The 17,480-nt window shown below is 41.6% G+C and overlaps 1 protein-coding gene across 10 annotated transcripts in view; it reads right to left on the minus strand.

The window, feature by feature from the left end:
- Nucleotides 1-17,480, minus strand: part of STIM1 (stromal interaction molecule 1) — a 218,868-nt gene that overhangs the window by 61,150 nt on the left and 140,238 nt on the right. For all 10 annotated transcript variants that reach the window (XM_005578991.4, XM_005578993.4, XM_005578989.4 and 7 more), the window contains one exon: nt 3,275-3,389. In XM_005578991.4, the coding sequence (XP_005579048.2) occupies nt 3,275-3,389 (115 nt within the window). The remainder of the gene's footprint in view (nt 1-3,274; nt 3,390-17,480) is intronic.

Raw genomic sequence — 17,480 nt, forward strand, 5'->3', positions numbered from 1 at the left:
AATCAAACTTGCCTATGTAATGAAACCCTAAGAAAAATACTGAACACCAAAGTTCAGTTGAGTTTCCTGACTGGCAAACACTCCAATGTGCTGGAAAAGGAGATGTGTCCTGATTCCACAAGGAGAGGACACAAAAGTGCCATATTCAGGCCTCTCCCAGATCTTGCCCTATAAATTTCTTCTTTTGGCTGGTTCTGATTTGTAACTTTTATAATAAAATTGTGATCATACGTATAGGGCTTTCCTGAATTCTCGGAGTAGTCCTAGTTAATTATCAAACCTGAGAAGGCCATGGTAATACATGAATTGTAGCCAGCTGGTCAGAAATGCAGGTGACCTGGGAACAGCTTGAAATTATGGCTGATGTCTGAAGTGAGAGTAATCTTATTGGGGGCTGTGAACTTGTGAAGTCTGTGCTAACTCTATATAATCATAATATCTATACTTCATATGGTTTCTGTGAGAAATAAGTTAATATATGTAAAACATTTAGAAACAGTGCTAGCACATGTTAAATACTATATAAATGTTAAAGTAGTTTTTCAGTTGTTGTTGTTGCTGCTGCTGTTTTTATTACTAAAGTCCAGAGTTGGCTAAGATAGAGATTAGAAAACTTTTCTGCTAAGATCTATATAACACAGAGAAAAGATTGGCTCCCAACATTAGTCAGAAAAATGTTAACAATGCTAATCACACAGATGGCACTGACACTAGCCAGCTAATGTTCTGAACACAAATGACCACTGCTGACATCTACATCATCTAGCTAAACTCAGAACAGCTAGTTTGAGCCAGTGCCAGAATATTACATGCTTTTTGTAGCCCTGGAAATCATCACTCCAGAGAGATTAGGGGCCTTTCTCTGAATAATGAAGCAAATTATTGGGAGGAAGAGGACATATAAAAATTCTCACTTTTAGTCTGTCAAACCACCAAGTATAACACACACTGAGCAAATTCTTTATTTTTTTAATTTTTTTTTTTTTTTAAGACGGAGTCTCGCTCTGTCGCCCAGGCTGGAGTGCAGTGGCACAATCTCGGCTCACTGCAAGCTCTGCCTCCCAGGTTCACGCCATTCTCCTGCCTCAGCCTCCCGAGTAGCTGGGACTACAGGTGCATGCCACCACGCCCGGCTTTTTTTGTATTTTTTCAGTAGAGACCGGGTTTCACCGTGTTAGCCAGAATGGTCTCAATCTCCTGACCTCGTGGTCCACCCACCTTGGCCTCCCAAAGTGCTGGGATTACAGGCGTGAGCCACAGCGCTCAGTCACACTGAGCAAATTATGAAAGGGTACATATATATCATTTCTCATCTTAGCTGTGAACTACATCACTGTGCACTGAAATGCTTTTCTCCACTTGTGGTTAATGAGGACTCTCCCCTAAAAAACCTCACTCCATTGTCTTTCATTTTCCTGTAATTTAGAATACACTGGAAGTGTTCCAAATAGTTGCTAAGTCCAAAAATAAAGTCCTTACGAGAAAACTGCCTGGAGCTGTTTTCTAGCATTATGATTTAGTCCCTCTGTTTCTGCCCTCTCACTTTCCTTTCCTAGATACTTCTACGTGAGCTTTCAGAGAAGGCCAGAATGCTCTCCCTGCCATCTTTAATTCTAAGTTCCTACTTTTGAAACCCACTCTTAAAAACCAGCCACCCTGTCCTCACGTTATTAGAGAAAAATAAGAAATCCAAAACTAAATGATGCTAATGGAAGATTTTTTTTCCTGGTACTGCTGGTGAAGTTCTAAAGCTCATGTCACTGCTTGACCTTCATCAGTAGACAGCCTGCGTTGCTCAAGAGCTATTAAAGAAAAGCCCCCAGAAGGAACTCAGCTTCCAAAGATATCCAGGAAGCTCTCTCCCACAGCTGCCTAATTTTTCTTCTACACTGATAAAACATAGAGTTAACAGGAAGTATCAGCCTGTCCATCCCATAATCAGGATTAGAATCCAGGTCTTCCTGCTTCCCATTTAATGCTCTCCATCTACAATATAGATTACCCCTTTCAGATCTCAAACTCTATAAGCCTAAATTAAAATGTAAATAAAAATAGAAACTGCCTCATTCCTGCCAAAACTAGTCTTCTCTACCCTAGACTAATGCTTTCAACCAAGAGGGTATTGAAAAGCATCGGCTACAGAGCTGAAGTTCTAGGCCAAAGTTCTGGCTCCACTAAATGCATGATAATGACAAGTAACTTTATACAAATAGGCCTAAGCTTCCTCAAATAAAAACCAGGGATCCTGATAGTTACTTACATTTAACCCTGTTAGCATCAGAACCTGCCCTAAGAGATCCTGAGAAGAGAGATTGCTTCTAGTCTTATAATGTTATCTGTGCCCTAGCCATAATATAAATGGAGAGGAAGCTAAAGCCCTGGTTTCCCCTTCCCTGTCAAGTCTCGCACAATTAGACATGCTCTTTCACTAAGAACTCTGAAGGAAATGCTCCAGAAAAAAAAATGGTAATCATGGTTTAGCAGTTTTACACAAATCTGAAGTTTTCATTAAGCTCAACATGTGTCAGTAGAGTGGAATGACTAGTAAGGCACCAGTATCTAATCAGACTGCATTAACGGATGCACAGGATTCAGAAACAACAAGGTGACAGTCCTGCTCAACTCTGTGATGATAAAATCACACTTGGAGGTCTGCAGCCAACTATAGGATCTAAGAAACACATTAACAAAAGTGCTTATAGGCAGGAAATCAAGATGAGAAGGAGACTGAGAAAATGTTTTCTTCAAGAAGTAGGGCTACTTAACCTGGAAAAAAAGACAGACTCTACACTAGTGCTTTCAACCAAAATGATATAGAAAAGCTTTCAATCAAGATAGTATACAAAAGGAGAGAGTCTGTCTGTACCCTCACCCAATCTTTGAATTGTCTAGGACTCAGCAGAGCTGGGACTAAGTGGGAAGCTAGAGAAGAAAGGGGCTGCCTCAAGAGACCAGCAAGCTCCCTATCTCTGGAGATGAAGCAGCAGAACCTGGAAGATTCCTATGCCAGGGTCAGGTGGGTGAGGAAGGGGGTAGGAATAGGATAGAATTCAAAAAGTATTCTAATAAAGAAAAACTCCAACTCTGGAGAACCTTCCCCCATGCCCAGCAGAGTGACCATATTCAGTCGTATTTAGTGACTGTATGTAGAATCATTTCAATAATTTGCCCTTTACTAAGCATTTTATATACATGTTCTTTTAAGGCCAAGTTGCTGCTTCTGTCTTCTCTAAACCTTCCCGCAACTAGGATTGATGACCAGGCTGCCTATTACCTTCTGATGACTTCCATGCCTTCCACAGGTCCTCCACGCTGATGAGCTTATCCTCACCATGGAAGGTGCTGTGTTTCACTGTTGGGTCATGGTAATTGAGGTCTTCCCTCAGGAACTGCAAGGGAAAAATACACAAATCACAAGAGATACGTAGGAGTCAGCCGGTCAAGATCTCCATACGGGTCACCTGCCTCTAGCTAGCCATAACACATTCCATCTACCCAACATACAAGTGTATCACATCACTCATGTATCCTTCCTTATGCACATGTCTTAGTTGCCAACTAAACTATCACTTCCTCTTTGTTACATGTCTCACTTGAAAAATATATATAAATTAGAAATTCCTTCCTCATATTTTTTAGTTATGAAAAGACAAAAATGACAGTTAACTGAAAATCAATAAGCTAAAAGGGGAAAGAAAAAGGAAGGAAGAATTTAAAATGTTTGAGTACTTGCTTATATATTAAGCAATATTCTAATTTCCACAATATTTTTTCATCAAATCTTCACAACCAATGAATTATCACTCTTAATTTATAAATGAGAACAGTAATACTCTTGAAGATAATGCCATTTGCCCCAAATTACATCAGGTTTAGACAGGTTAATTTACTGTGATGGTTGTTTGTTTGTTTGTCTTGACACAGAGTCTCGCTCGTCGCCCAGGCTGGAATGCAGTGGCGTGATTTCGGCTCAATGCAACCTCCACCTCCCAAGTTCAAGTGATTCTCTTGTCTCAGCCTCCTGAGTAGCTGGGATCACAGGCATGTGCCACCCAACCCAGCTAACTTTTTGTATTTTAGTAAAGATGGGGTTTCACCATTGCCCAGGCTGGTCTCAAACTCCTGAGCTCAGGCAATCCACCCGCCTCAGCCTCCCAAAGTGCTAGGATTACAGGCATGAGCCACTGCGCCCGGCCAACTGTGATGGTTTTAAAATATGTCCACAAATTGTTTGACAATCCTCCCATTAAAGGTGGATTTCCCTCCCCTTTAATATAGGCTGACATTAGTGACTCATCTTCTAACAAATAGAATGTAGCAGCAATGATGTTGCATGACACCAAAGTCTAGGTTAGAAAAAGCAATACAAATTTCACCTGGCTCTCTCTCTTTTGGGACACATGCCTGAGGGGCCCTGAGCCAACATGTAAGAAACCTGGCTACCCTGAAGCCACCCGGCTGGAGACATCATGTGGAAGTCTATGTAGAGATACACATGCGTGAGAAGCCCCAGCTGTTTTGAGTCTTCAAGTTCAGGAGTCAGGTATGTGAGTGACTGAGACTTAGTTGATTCCAGTCCCCAGCTCTGCAATCAAATTGGATATAGAAGGAATATACCTCAACACAATAAAGGCCATATATGACAAATCCACATCTAATATATTGAACAGGGAAAAGTTGAAAGCTTTCCCTCTAAAATCTGGAACAAGACAAGGATGCCCTCATTCACCACTATTTTCAACATAGTAATGAAAGTTCTAGCCAGAGCAATTAGGCAAGAGGAAAGAAAGAAAGGAAAGGAAGGCAAGGAAAGGAAGGAAAGGAAGGAAGGGAAGGAAGGAAAGAAGGAAGGCATCCAAATTGGAAAGAAGGAAGTCAAACAGCCCCTCCAAGCAGACAACACGAGCTTATCCTTTTTTTTTTTTTTTTAGACAGGCTCTTATTCTGTCACCCAGGCTGTAGCGCAGTGGCACAATCTCAGCTGACTGCAACCTCCACCACCTGGGCCTCAAGAGATCCTCCCATCTCTGCCTTTCAAGTAGCTGGGACTACAGGTGTGCATGCCACCCAACCTGGCTAATTTTTTGTATTTTTGGTAGAGATGGGATTTTACCACGTTACCTAGGCTGGTCTCAAACTCCTGATCTCAAGGGATCCACCCACGTCTGCTTCCCAAAGTGCTGGAATTACAGGTGTGAGCCACTGTGCCCAGCCAATAACATGATATTAAATCTAGAAAAACCTACAGACACCACCAAAAAACTGTTAGAACTAGTAAACAAATCTGAAAAAGAAATCAAAAAAGCAATCCCATTTACAATAGCTACAAAAAATAATAAAATACCTTCAAGAATAAATTTAACCAAGGAGGTAAAAGATCTCTACAATGAAAACTGTAAAATCCTGATGAACTAAATTGAAGAAGACACAAATAAATGAAAAGATATCCCATGTACATGGGTTGGAAGAATTAATATTGTTAAAACATTCATACTACCCAAAGCAATCTACAGATTCAATGTAATCCCTATCTAAATTTCAATGACATTCTTCAGAGAAATAGAAAAAAAAAAAATCCTAAAATTCATATGGAACCATAAAGAACCCTGAATAGTCAAAGCCATCTTGAGCGAAAAGAATAAAGCTAGAGGAATCACACCATCTGACTTTAAAATATTCTCCAAAACAATAGTAACCGAAACAGCATGATGTTGGCATAAAAACAGACATATAGACCAATGGAAAAGAATACAGAACACAGGAATAAAATCCACATATGTATAGCCAATTGATTTTAGACAAATGCATGAACGAACATTCAGGAAAGGACAATCTCTTCAATAAATGGTACTGGGGGCCGGGCGCGGACTCATGCCTGTAATCCCAGCACTTTGGGAGGCCAAGGCAGATGGATTGCCTGAAGTCGGGAGTTGGAGACCAGCCTGGCCAACATGGTGAAACCCCGTCTCTACTAAAAATAAAAAAATTAGCCGGGCGTGGTGGCAGGCACCTGTAATTCCAGCTACTCGGGAAGCTGAAGAAGGAGAATCACTTGAACCCAGGAGGCAAAGGTTGCAGTGAGTCGAGATCATGCCATTGACCGCAAGCCTGGGCAACACAGTGAGATTCCATCTCAAAACAAAAAAAGGGTACTGGGAAAACTGGCTATCTACATGCAGAAGAATAAAACTGGACCCTATCTCTTACTACTTGCAAAAGTCAACTCAAAATGGATTAAAGACTTAAATGTGGGCCAGGCATGGTGACTCATGCCTGTAATCCCAGCACTTTGGGAGTCCAAGGCAGGTGGATTGCCTGAGCCCAGGAGTTACAGACCAGCCTGGGCAACATAGTGAGACCTTGTCTCTACAAAAAAAAAAAAAAAAAAAAAAAAAAAAATATATATATATATATAAAAAACTATAAATGACTTAAACGTAAGACCTGAAACCATGAAACTACTAGAAGAAAACATAGGGGAAATACTTCATGATATTGGTCTGGGCAAGGATTTTTTTTTTTTTTTTTTTTTTGAGACGGAGTCTCGCTCTGTCACCCAGGCTGGAGTGCAGTGGCCGGATCTCAGCTCACTGCAAGCTCCGCCTCCCGGGTTCACGCCATTCTCCTGCCTCAGCCTCCCGAGTAGCTGGGACTACAGGCGCCTGGCACCTCGCCCAGCTAAGTTTTTGTATTTTTAGTAGAGACGGGGTTTCACTGTGTTAGCCAGCATGGTCTCGATCTCCTGACCTCGTGATCCGCCCGTCTCGGCCTCCCAAAGTGCTGGGATTACAGGCTTGAGCCACCGCGCCTGGCCAGATTTTTAAGACCTCCAAAGCACAGGCAACGGTCAGGCACGGTGGCTCATGCCTGTAATCCCAACACTTTGAGAGGCCAAGGTGGGAGGATCACCCGAAGTCAGGAGTTCGAGACCGGCCTGGCCAACATGGCAAAACCCCATCTCTACTAAAAATATAAAAATTAGCCGGGTGTGGTGGCGCATGCCTGTAATCCCAGTTACTTGGGAGGCTGAAGCAGGAGAATCACTTGAACCCAGGAAGCAGAGGCTGCAGTGAGCTAATATCATGCCACTGCACTCCAGCCTAGGCAACAGAGAGAGACACTGCCAAAAAAAAAAAAAAAAAAAAAGCAACAACCCACAGGCAACAAAATACAAAAATAGATAAATGGGATTAAATCAAAATAAAATGGAAACAATGAAGTGAACAGACAACCTACAGAATGGGAGAAAACATCTGCAAATTATACATCGGACAAGTTAACATCTAGAATATATAAGGTACTTGAACAACTCAATAGAAAAAAAAATCAGATTAAAAAATGGGTGAAAGATCTAACTAGACATTTCTCAAAAGAAGACAAACAAGACTGAGCACAGTGGTTCATGCCTGTAATCACGGCACTTTGGGAAGCCAAAGTGGGAGGATCACTTGAGCTCAGGATTTTGAGACCAGCCTGGGCAGCATAGGAGACTCCATCTGTACAAAAAAAAAAAAAAATTAGCCAGGTGCAGTGGTTTATGCCTGTGGTTCCAGTTATAGGCTGAAGCTGGAGTCTGAGGTCAGAGGATCCCTTGAGCCTTGGAGATCAAGGTTGTAGTGAGTTGTGATCATGCCACTGTACTGCAGCCTGGGTGACAGAGTGAGACTTTGTCTCAGAGAAAATAAAAACAAAGGCCAAAAGATATGTGAAATATACGCTCAATATCACCAAGGAGTGCAACAAGGCAAAAGATAAGAAGGTTACTTTAAAGCAAATATTTAAAGGAGGTGTGGGAGAAAGGCATGCAGAATAACTGGGAGAAGAGTATCCCAAGAATGGAGAAGGGCAGATGCAAAGTCCTTGAGGTGACAGAACATACTTAGTATGTTCAAGGAATAACAAGAAGGCCAGTATGGCTGGAGAGAAATGAGTAAGGTGGTGACTAGCAGGAGATGAACTCAAAGAAGCCACAGGGTTCCAGAATACACAGAGTCCCCTTTTTAGGCTTTTTTTTTTTTTTTTTTTAGACGGAGTTTCGTTCTTATTGCCTAGACTGGAGTGCAGGGGCACAATCTTGGCTCACTGCAACCTCCACCTCCCAGATTCAAGCAATTCTCCTGCCTCAGCCTCCTGAGTAGCTGGGATTACAGGCATGCACTAACACGCCCGGCTAACTTTGTATTTTTTAATAGGGACGGGGTTTCTCCATGTTGATCAGGCTGGTCTTGAACTCCAGACCTCAGGTAATCCACCTGCCTCGGCCTCCCAAAGTGCTGGGATTACAGGCGTGAGCCACTTCACCCAGCTGCCTTTTTAGGCTATTATCAAGACTTTGATATTTCACTCTGAGATGGGAGCTGTTACAGGGATTTGAACAGAGGTATAACATGAACACATTTATATTTTTAAAACAATTTCTCTGGATACTGTGTTAAAAAGTAGACTATAAAAGGGAAAGGGCAGATACAGAGAAATTACTCAGGTGGCTGTTGCAATAATGAGAGCTAATGGTGGCTTGAAACAAGGTGGTAGCTGTGGAAGTGATGAGAATTTGTCAGAACTGGGATATATTTTACAGATCAAATCTGCTGTTCTGATGATTTTTTAGTTTTGATTAATCAAGCTCTTCAAGATATACCCTTCTTTGGTCCTCATAGGCTCCAACCTAGAACCTCTTAATCTAAGACTAGAGAGACAGTTATCACAAGCAGGCCTTGGGAGCAGAAATGCCAAAATCTCCAAGGAAGGGGATTTTTTGCCATTATCAGATAACTCATGGAAACCATCTGACATGAGATACCAGCTGCTTATAGGAAACCAACAAGAAATAGACTCATTTTTATAGTCAAGTCTGATCACCGAGGTAAGTGGAGAGCAGAGAAATTCAGAAAAAAAGTACAAGGAAGATCTGCACAGGGACTCACATACAGACCCTACTGGTGCCACAAAGCACACAAAAAACAAGTAGGGTCAGAAAACAAGGTCAGAGAGAAGATGATGCCAAAAGAGGAACTGGCAAATAGAAGCTCTACCTGAAGGAAGGTACTTATGCTGAATGGGACCTCTTCAGAAAATAAAGAAATGAAGCTGCAACAATCAGGCCTTAAGAGTCAGAAAGGGAGAACCTGGTGCACTTTCAAGATGGCCAAATAGGAACAGCTCCGGTCTACAGCTCCCAGTGAGATCAACACAGAATTCAGGTGATTTCTGCATTTCCAACTGAGGTACCTGGTTCATCTCATTGGGACTGGTTGGACAGTGGGTGCAGCCCATGGAGGGTGAGCCGAAGCAGGGCGGGGCCTCGCCTCACCCGGGAAGTGCAAGGGGTCAGGGGATTTCCCTTTCCTAGCCAAGGGAAGCCGTGAGTGACTGTACCTGGTAAAACGGTACACTCCTGCCCAAATACTGCACTTTTCCCATAGTCTTCGCAACCGGCAGACCCAGGAGATTCCCTCCTGTGCCTGGCTCGGCGGGTCCCATGCACACAGAGCCTTGCTTGCTGCTAGTGCAACAGTCTGAGATTGACCTGGGATGCTGGAGCTTGGTGGGGGGAGGGGCATCCGCCATTGCTGAGGCTTGAGTAGGCAGTTCTATGCCTACAGTGTAAATAAAGTGGCAAGGAGCTCAAACTGGGTGGAGCCCACCATAGCTCAGCAAGGCCTACTGCCTCTCTAGATTCCACCTCTGGGGGCAGGGCATATCTGAACAAAAGGCAGCAGACAGCTTCTGCAGACTTAAACGTCCCTGCCTGACAGCTCTGAAGAGAGCAGTGGTTCTACAGCACAGAGTTTGAGCTCCGATAATGGACAGACTGCCTCCTCAAGTAGGTCCCTGACCCCTGTGTAGCCTGACTGGAAGACACTTCCCAGTAGGGACCAACAGATACTTCATACAGGCGGGTGCCTATCTGGGACAAAGATTCCAGAGGAAGGATCAGGCAGCAATATTTGCTGTTCTGCAGCCTCCACTGGTGATACCCAGGCAAACAGGGTCTGGAGTGGACCTCCAGCAACTCCAACAGATGTGCAGCTGAGGGGCCTGTTAGAAGGAAAACTAACAAACAGAAAGGAATAGCATCAACATCAACAAAAAGGACATCCACACCAAAACCCCATCGTAGGTCACCAACATCAAAGACCAAAGGTAGATAAAAACCACAAAGATGGGGAGAAACCAGAGCAGAAAGGCTGATAATTCCAAAAACCAGAATGCCTCTTCTCCTCCAAAGGAACACAACTTCTTGCCAGCAAGGGAAGAAAACTGGAAAGCAATAAAAAGCAGGGGTTGCAATCCTGGTCTCTGATAAAACAGACTTTAAACCAACAAAGATCAAAAGAGACAAAGAAGGTCATTACATAATGGTAAAGAGATCAATTCAACAAGAAGAGCTAACTATCCTAAATATATATGTACCCAATACAAGAGCACCCAGACTCATAAAGCAAGTTCTTAGAGACCTACAAAGAGACTTAGACTCCCACACAATAATAATGGGAGACTTTAACACCCCACTGTCAATATCAGACAGATAAATAAGACAGAAAATTAACAAGGATATCCAGGACATGAACTCAGCTCTGGACCAAGCAGACCTAATAGACATCTACAGAACTCTCCACCCCAAATCAACAGAATATACATTCTTCTCAGCATCATATCACACTTATTCTAAAATTGACCACATAGGTGGAAGTAAAACACTTGTCAGCAAATGTAAAAGAACAGAAATCACAACAAACTGTCTCTCAGACCACAGTGCAATCAAATTAGAACTCAGGATTAAGAGGTTCACTCAAAACCACACAACTACGTGGAAACTGAACAACCTGCTCCTGAATGACTACTGGGTAAATAACGAAATTAAGGCAGAAATAAAGATGTTCTTTGAAACCAATGAAAACAAAGACACAAAATACCAGAATCTCTGGGACACATGTAAAACAGTGTGTAGAGGGAAATTTACAGTACTAAATGCCCACAAGAGAAAGCAGGAAAGATCTAAAATCAACACCCTAACATCACAATTAAAAGAACTAGAGAAGCAAGAGCAAACAAATCGAAAAGCTAGCAGAAGACAACAAATAACTAAGATCAGAGCAGAACTGAAGCAGACAGAGACACAAAAAACCCTTCAAAAAAAGATCAATGAATCCGCCAGGCGCGGTGGCTCATGCCTGTAATTCAGCACTTTGGGAGGCCAAGGCGGGTGGATCACGAGGTCAGGAGATCGAGACCATCCTGGCTAACACAGTGAAACCCCGTCTCTACTAAAAAAAATACAAAAAATTAGCCGGGCATGGTGGTGGGCACCTGTAGTCCCAGCTACTTGGGAGGCAGAGGTAGGAGAATGGCGTGAACCCGGGAGGCGGAGCTTGCAGTAAGCCAAGATCATGCCACTGACTCCAGCCTGGGCGATGGAGAGAGACTCTGTCTCAAAAAAAAAAAAAAATCAATGAATCCAGGGGCTGGTTTTTGAAAACATCAACAAAATAGATAGACCGCTAGCAAGACTAATAAAGAAGAAAAGAGAGAAGAATCAAACAGATGCAATAAAAAATGATAAAGGGAATATCACCACCGATCCCACAGAAATACAAACTACCATCAGAGAATACTATAGACACCTCTACACAAAGAGAATAAAATAATGTAAAATATAAAATAAATAAACTAGAAAATCTAGAAGAAACAGATACATTCCTGGACACATATCCCCTCCCAAGACTAAACCAGAAAGAAGTTGTATCTTTGAAAAGACCCATAACAGGTTCTGAAATTGAGGCAATAATTAATAGCCTACCAACGAAGAAAAGTCCAGGACCAGATGGATTCACAGCCAAATTATACCAGAGGTACAAAGAGGAGCTGGTACCATTCCTTCTGAAACTATTCCAAACAACAGAAAAAGAAGGAATCCTCCCTATCTCATTTTATGAGGCCAGCATCATCCTGATACCAAAGCCTGGCAGAGGCACAACAAGAAAAGAGTATTTTAGGCCAGTATCCCTGATGAACGTCAATGTGAAAATCCTCAGTGAAATACTGGCAAACCAAATCCAGCCGCGCATCACAAAGCTTACCCACCACGATCAAGCTGGCTTCATCCCTGGGATGCAAGGCTGGTTCAACATACACAGATCAATAAACGTAATCCATCACATAAACAGAACCAACGACAAAAGTCACACGATTATCTCAGTAGATGCAGAAAAAGCCTTTGACAAAATTCAACAGCCTTTCATGCTAAAAACTCTCAATAAACTAGGTATCAATGGAACATATCTCAAAATAGTAAGAGCTATTTATGACAAACCCACAGCCAATATCATACTGAATGGGCAAAAACTGGAAGCATTCCCTTTGAAAATCAGCACAAGACAAGGATGCCCTCTCTCACCACTCCTATTCAACATAGTATTGGAAGTTCTGGACAGGGCAATCAGGCAAAAGAAAGAAATAAAGGGTATTCAACTAGGAAAAGAGGAAGTCAAATTGTCTCTGTTTGCAGATGACATGACTGTATATTTAGAAAACTCCAACGTCTCAGCCCAAAATCTCCTTAAACTGATAAGCAACTTCAGCAAAGTCTCAGGGTACACAATCAATGTGCAAAAATCACAAGCATTCCTATACACCAAGAACAGACAAACAGAGAGCCAATCATGAGTGAACTCTCATTCACAATTACTACAAAGAGAATAAAATACCTAGGAATCCAACTTACAAGGGATGTGAAGGACGTCTTCAAGGAGAACTACAAATCACTGCTTAATGAAATAAAAGAGAACACAAACAAAGAGAAGAACATTCCATGCTCATGGATAGGAAGAATCAATATCATGAAAATGGCCACACTGCCCAAGGTAATTTATAGATTCAATGCTATCCCCATCAAACTACCACTGACTTTCTTCACAGAATTGGAAAAAAACTACTTTAAAGTTCATATAGAACCAAAAAAGAGCCCGCATAGCCAAGACAATCCTAAGCCAAAAGAACAAAGCTGGAGGCATCACACTACCTGACTTCAAACTATACTACAAGGCTACGGTAACCAAAACAGCATGGTACTGGTACCAAAACAGAGATATAGACCAATGGTACAGAACAGAGGCCTCAGAAATAACATCACACATCTACAACCATCTAATCTTTGACAAATCTGACAAAAACAAGCAATGGAGAAGGGATTCCCTATTTAATAAATGGAACTGGGAAAACTGGCTAGCCATATGTAGAAAGCTGAAACTGGATCCCTTCCTTACTCCTTATAGAAAAATTAACTGAAGATGGATTAAAGACTTAAGTGTCAGACCTAAAACCATAAAAACCCTAGAGGAAAACCTAGGCAAACCATTCAGGACATAGGCATGGGCAAAGACTTCATGACTTATGCACCAAAAGCAATGGCAACGAAAGCCAAAATAGACAAATGGGATCTAATTAAACTAAAGAGCTTCTGCACAGCAAAAGAGACTATCAGCAGAATGAACAGGCAACCTATAGAATGGGAGGAAATTTTTGCAATCTATCCATCTGACAAAGGGCTAATATCCAGAATCTACAAAGAACTTAAACAAATTTACAACAAAAAAACAACCCCATCAAAAAGTAGGCAAAGGATATGAACAGACACTTCTCAAAAGAAGACATTTATGCAGCCAACAGACACATAAAAAAATGCTCATCATCACTCGCCATCAGAGAAATGCAAATCAAAACCACAATGAGATACCATCTCATGCCAGTTAGAATGGTGATCATTAAAAAGTCAGGAAACAACAGACCCTGGACAGGATGTGGAGAAATAGGAACGCTTTTACACTGTTGGTGGGAGTGTAAATTAGTTCAACCATTGTGGAAGACAGTGTGGCGATTCCTCAAGGATCTAGAACTAGAAATACCACTTGACCCAGCAATCCCATTACTGGGTATATACCCAAAGGATTATAAATCATGCTACTATAGACACATGCACATATATGTTTATTGTGGCACTATTCACAATAGCAAAGACTTGGAACCAACCCAAATGTCCATCAATGATAGACTGGATAAAGAAAATGTGGCACGTATACACCATGGAATACTATGCAGCCATAAAAAAGGATGAGTTCATATCCTTTGCAGGGACTTGGATGAAGTTGGAAACCATCATTCTCAGCAAAATATTGCAAGGACAGAAAACCAAACACCGCATGTTCTCACTTATAAGTGGGAGTTGAACAATGAGAATATATGGACACAGGGAGGGGAGCATCATACACCGGGGCCTGCTGGAGGGTAGGGGGCTGGGGGAGGGATAGCATTAGAAGAAATACCTAATGTAAATGACAAGTTGATGGGTGCAGTAAACCAACATGGCACATGTATACCTATGTAACAAACCTGCACATTGTGCACATGTACCCTAGAACTTCAAGTATATAATAATAATTTTTTTAAAAAAAAAAGAAAGAAAGGCAGAACCCATAGAAACTGGCTACTTACTTGCGGTGTGACTTTTGGGCAAGCTACTTTGCCTTTCTGAGCCTATTTTCCTCTCAAAATTAGGGTTAATAATGCCCCTCATTCGGGTATAGTAAGGATTAAATGAGACATGTTTGCAGAAGTCATAAATTGCCTTTGCATGTGTCTTTTACTGGCCTGCACTTTAAACAGCATTTTAACCAGCTGAACCTAAATTTAAAACTCAGAAAATTTTGGCCAGGCGCAGTGGCTCATGCCTGTAATCCCAGCACATTGGGAGGCTGAGGCAGGTGGATCACCTGAGGTCAGGAGTTTGAGACCAGCCAGGTCAACATGGTGAAACCCTGTCTCCACTAAAAATACAAAAATTAGCTGGGCAGGGTGGCACATGCCTGCAATCCCAGCTACTTGGGAGGCTGAGGCAGGACAATTGCTTAAACCTGGAAGGTGGAGGTTGCAGTGAGGCAAGATCATGCCATTGCACTCCAGCCTGGATGACAAGGCCAGACTCTGTCTCAAAAAAAAAAAAAAAAAAAATCAGAAAATTTCATTAAAAGTCCACCTTCTCAGGCTATCTTTTAAACAAATCAAAAGAGGTTGGGCTCCATGGCTCATGCCTTAAATCCTAGCACTTTGGGAGGCCGAGGTGGGAGAAAATTGCTTGAGCCCAGCAGTTCAAGACTAGTGTGGGCAACATAGTGAAACCCCATCTCTACAAAAAATTTTAAAATTAGCCACATGTGGTGGTGTGCGCTTGTGGTCCCAACTACTTGGGAGGCTGAGGTGGGAGGATTACTTGAACCCAAGAGGTTAAGGCTGCAGTGAGCCATGATCGTACCACTACACTCCAGCCTGGGAAACAGAGCAAGACCCTGTCTCAAAAAAATAAAAAATAAAAATGTCTAGCCACAGTAAGCTCCAATGACTTTAGAATTTTATACAGGAGTGGCTTAAGGACTAACAATTTAATTGGAAAAGGAGAGTGATAGCTAAGGGACTTGTCATGAGGTTGCATTTGCATGGCAAGCACACTATTTTTATGAAGATTGTTCATTACAAATTAATTTTATTTATTATTATTATTTTGAGATGGAGTCTCACTCTGTCCACCCGAGCTGGAGTACAGTGGCATGATCTCAGCTCACTGTAACCTCTGACCCCCGGGTTCAAGCAATTCTTCTGCCTCAGCCTCCTGAGTAGCTGGGATTACAGGCACCCACCATCATGCTAATTTTTGTGTTTTTAGTGGAGGCAGGGTTTCACCATGTTGGCCAGGCAGGTCTCGAACTCCTGATCTCAAGTGATCTGCCTGCCTCGGCCTCCCAAAGTGCTGGGATTACAGGCATGAGCCACCACACCCGGCCACAAATTAATATTAAAATGCAACTTTTTATGAAGATGTTTTTATTAACTTTTACTTAAACCTAAGGAAAAAATCAATTGTCCATATCAAAGAATAAATATATACAGCAGCTCCTCAAATAATACCATTTATTTCAAGTCATTTCTTTATAATGTTGATGAAAAAAATAAATCAATTCCCAGCTGGGGCTACTGTCTGTGTGAAGTTTCCATGCTCTCCCCATGTGTGCATGGGTTTTCTCTGTGTTCTCTGATTTCCTCCCACGTCCCAAACGTGCATTTTAGGTGAATCGGCATGTCTCCATGGTCCTAGCCTGAGTGAGTGTGGGTGTGTGTGTGGGTATGCTCTGCAATGGAATGGTGTCCTATCCAGAGTTGGTGCCCACCTTGCACCCTGAGCTGCTAGGATAAGCTCTGGACACTCTAACCCTGCACTGAAATAAGTAGGTAAATAATTATCTTACTTGTTTTTATTAATCTTTCTTAAATGTACATATAGCTTACATTTATTTCAGTGTTTCATATTGTAAGTGTTTTGGTCTTTATTTGTAAGTTTGGTGATGTTTTTGTGACCAGAAATATGACATAGGAACTTAACTCTTGTTTATATCAATTAGACTCTGGTAAAATTGTCATCTCACTTATGACATATGATGGGGATACATTCTAAGAAATGCATCATTGTGTCAACATCATAGAGTGTGCTAGATGTGTATAGCCTACTACACACCTAGGTTATATGAAATAGCCTATTGCTCCTAGGCTACAAACCCATACAACATGTTACTGTACTGAATATTGTAGGGAGTTGTAATACAGTAGTATTTGTGTATCTAAACATATCTAAACATAAAAAAGATATTGTAAAATATGATATTACAATCTTATGGAACCACATTGTATATGTGGCCCATTGTTGACTGAATGCCCTTATGTGGCATATGACTATATATAAAATATATTTATATATGTATAATTTATATTATATATGTGTATGAATATATATATGTTATACAATTTGGGGTATCTTAAAGGTCGGGAAGTTGGTGCTAAAGGAGCTAATGGAGGCCTCAATCCCCTATCTCTTAGAACTGCTCTTGGATTACATAACTACATGGCAACAATCAGCCAGAGCTATTCCTTCCGAAGAGGCGTGTGCTCTCCATTTTCCCACAGCTCTCACCATTCACAGACTTATGCATATGCATTTATACAGCCCACATTACTCAGTTACAATGCCCTCTGGTCCCTCAGGGGTATAGTTTGTAATTCCTATTGTACACTAAAGTACTATGAGTTTGAAAGCACAATTCAGATATTAATTGAGATTATTATTAGAAGGAGAGTGAGATAAGGAGAGGAAAGTAACAGAAAAAGATTATTGATCAAAGGTGGCCTCTTCTGTGCTCCCATAATGCCTGTGAATACCTTTATCAGTCTTATTAGATGTCTATCTCCCCTGCCAAACCATATACTCCCAACAGAAGTTCCCAGTTACCCAGCCATAAGTATAGCACCCAAGAATAAAATACTGAGTATATTGACATCAAATATACTTTGATGTCCAGTATACTTGAAGTAGGCATTACCACATCTTACTCTGAACACTGTCCCACATCCAGCTAATAGCTAACGTCTGATTTAAGACA

Source organism: Macaca fascicularis, chromosome 14 (assembly GCF_037993035.2).
Source record: "Macaca fascicularis isolate 582-1 chromosome 14, T2T-MFA8v1.1".
Classification (NCBI taxonomy): Eukaryota; Metazoa; Chordata; class Mammalia; order Primates; family Cercopithecidae; genus Macaca; species Macaca fascicularis.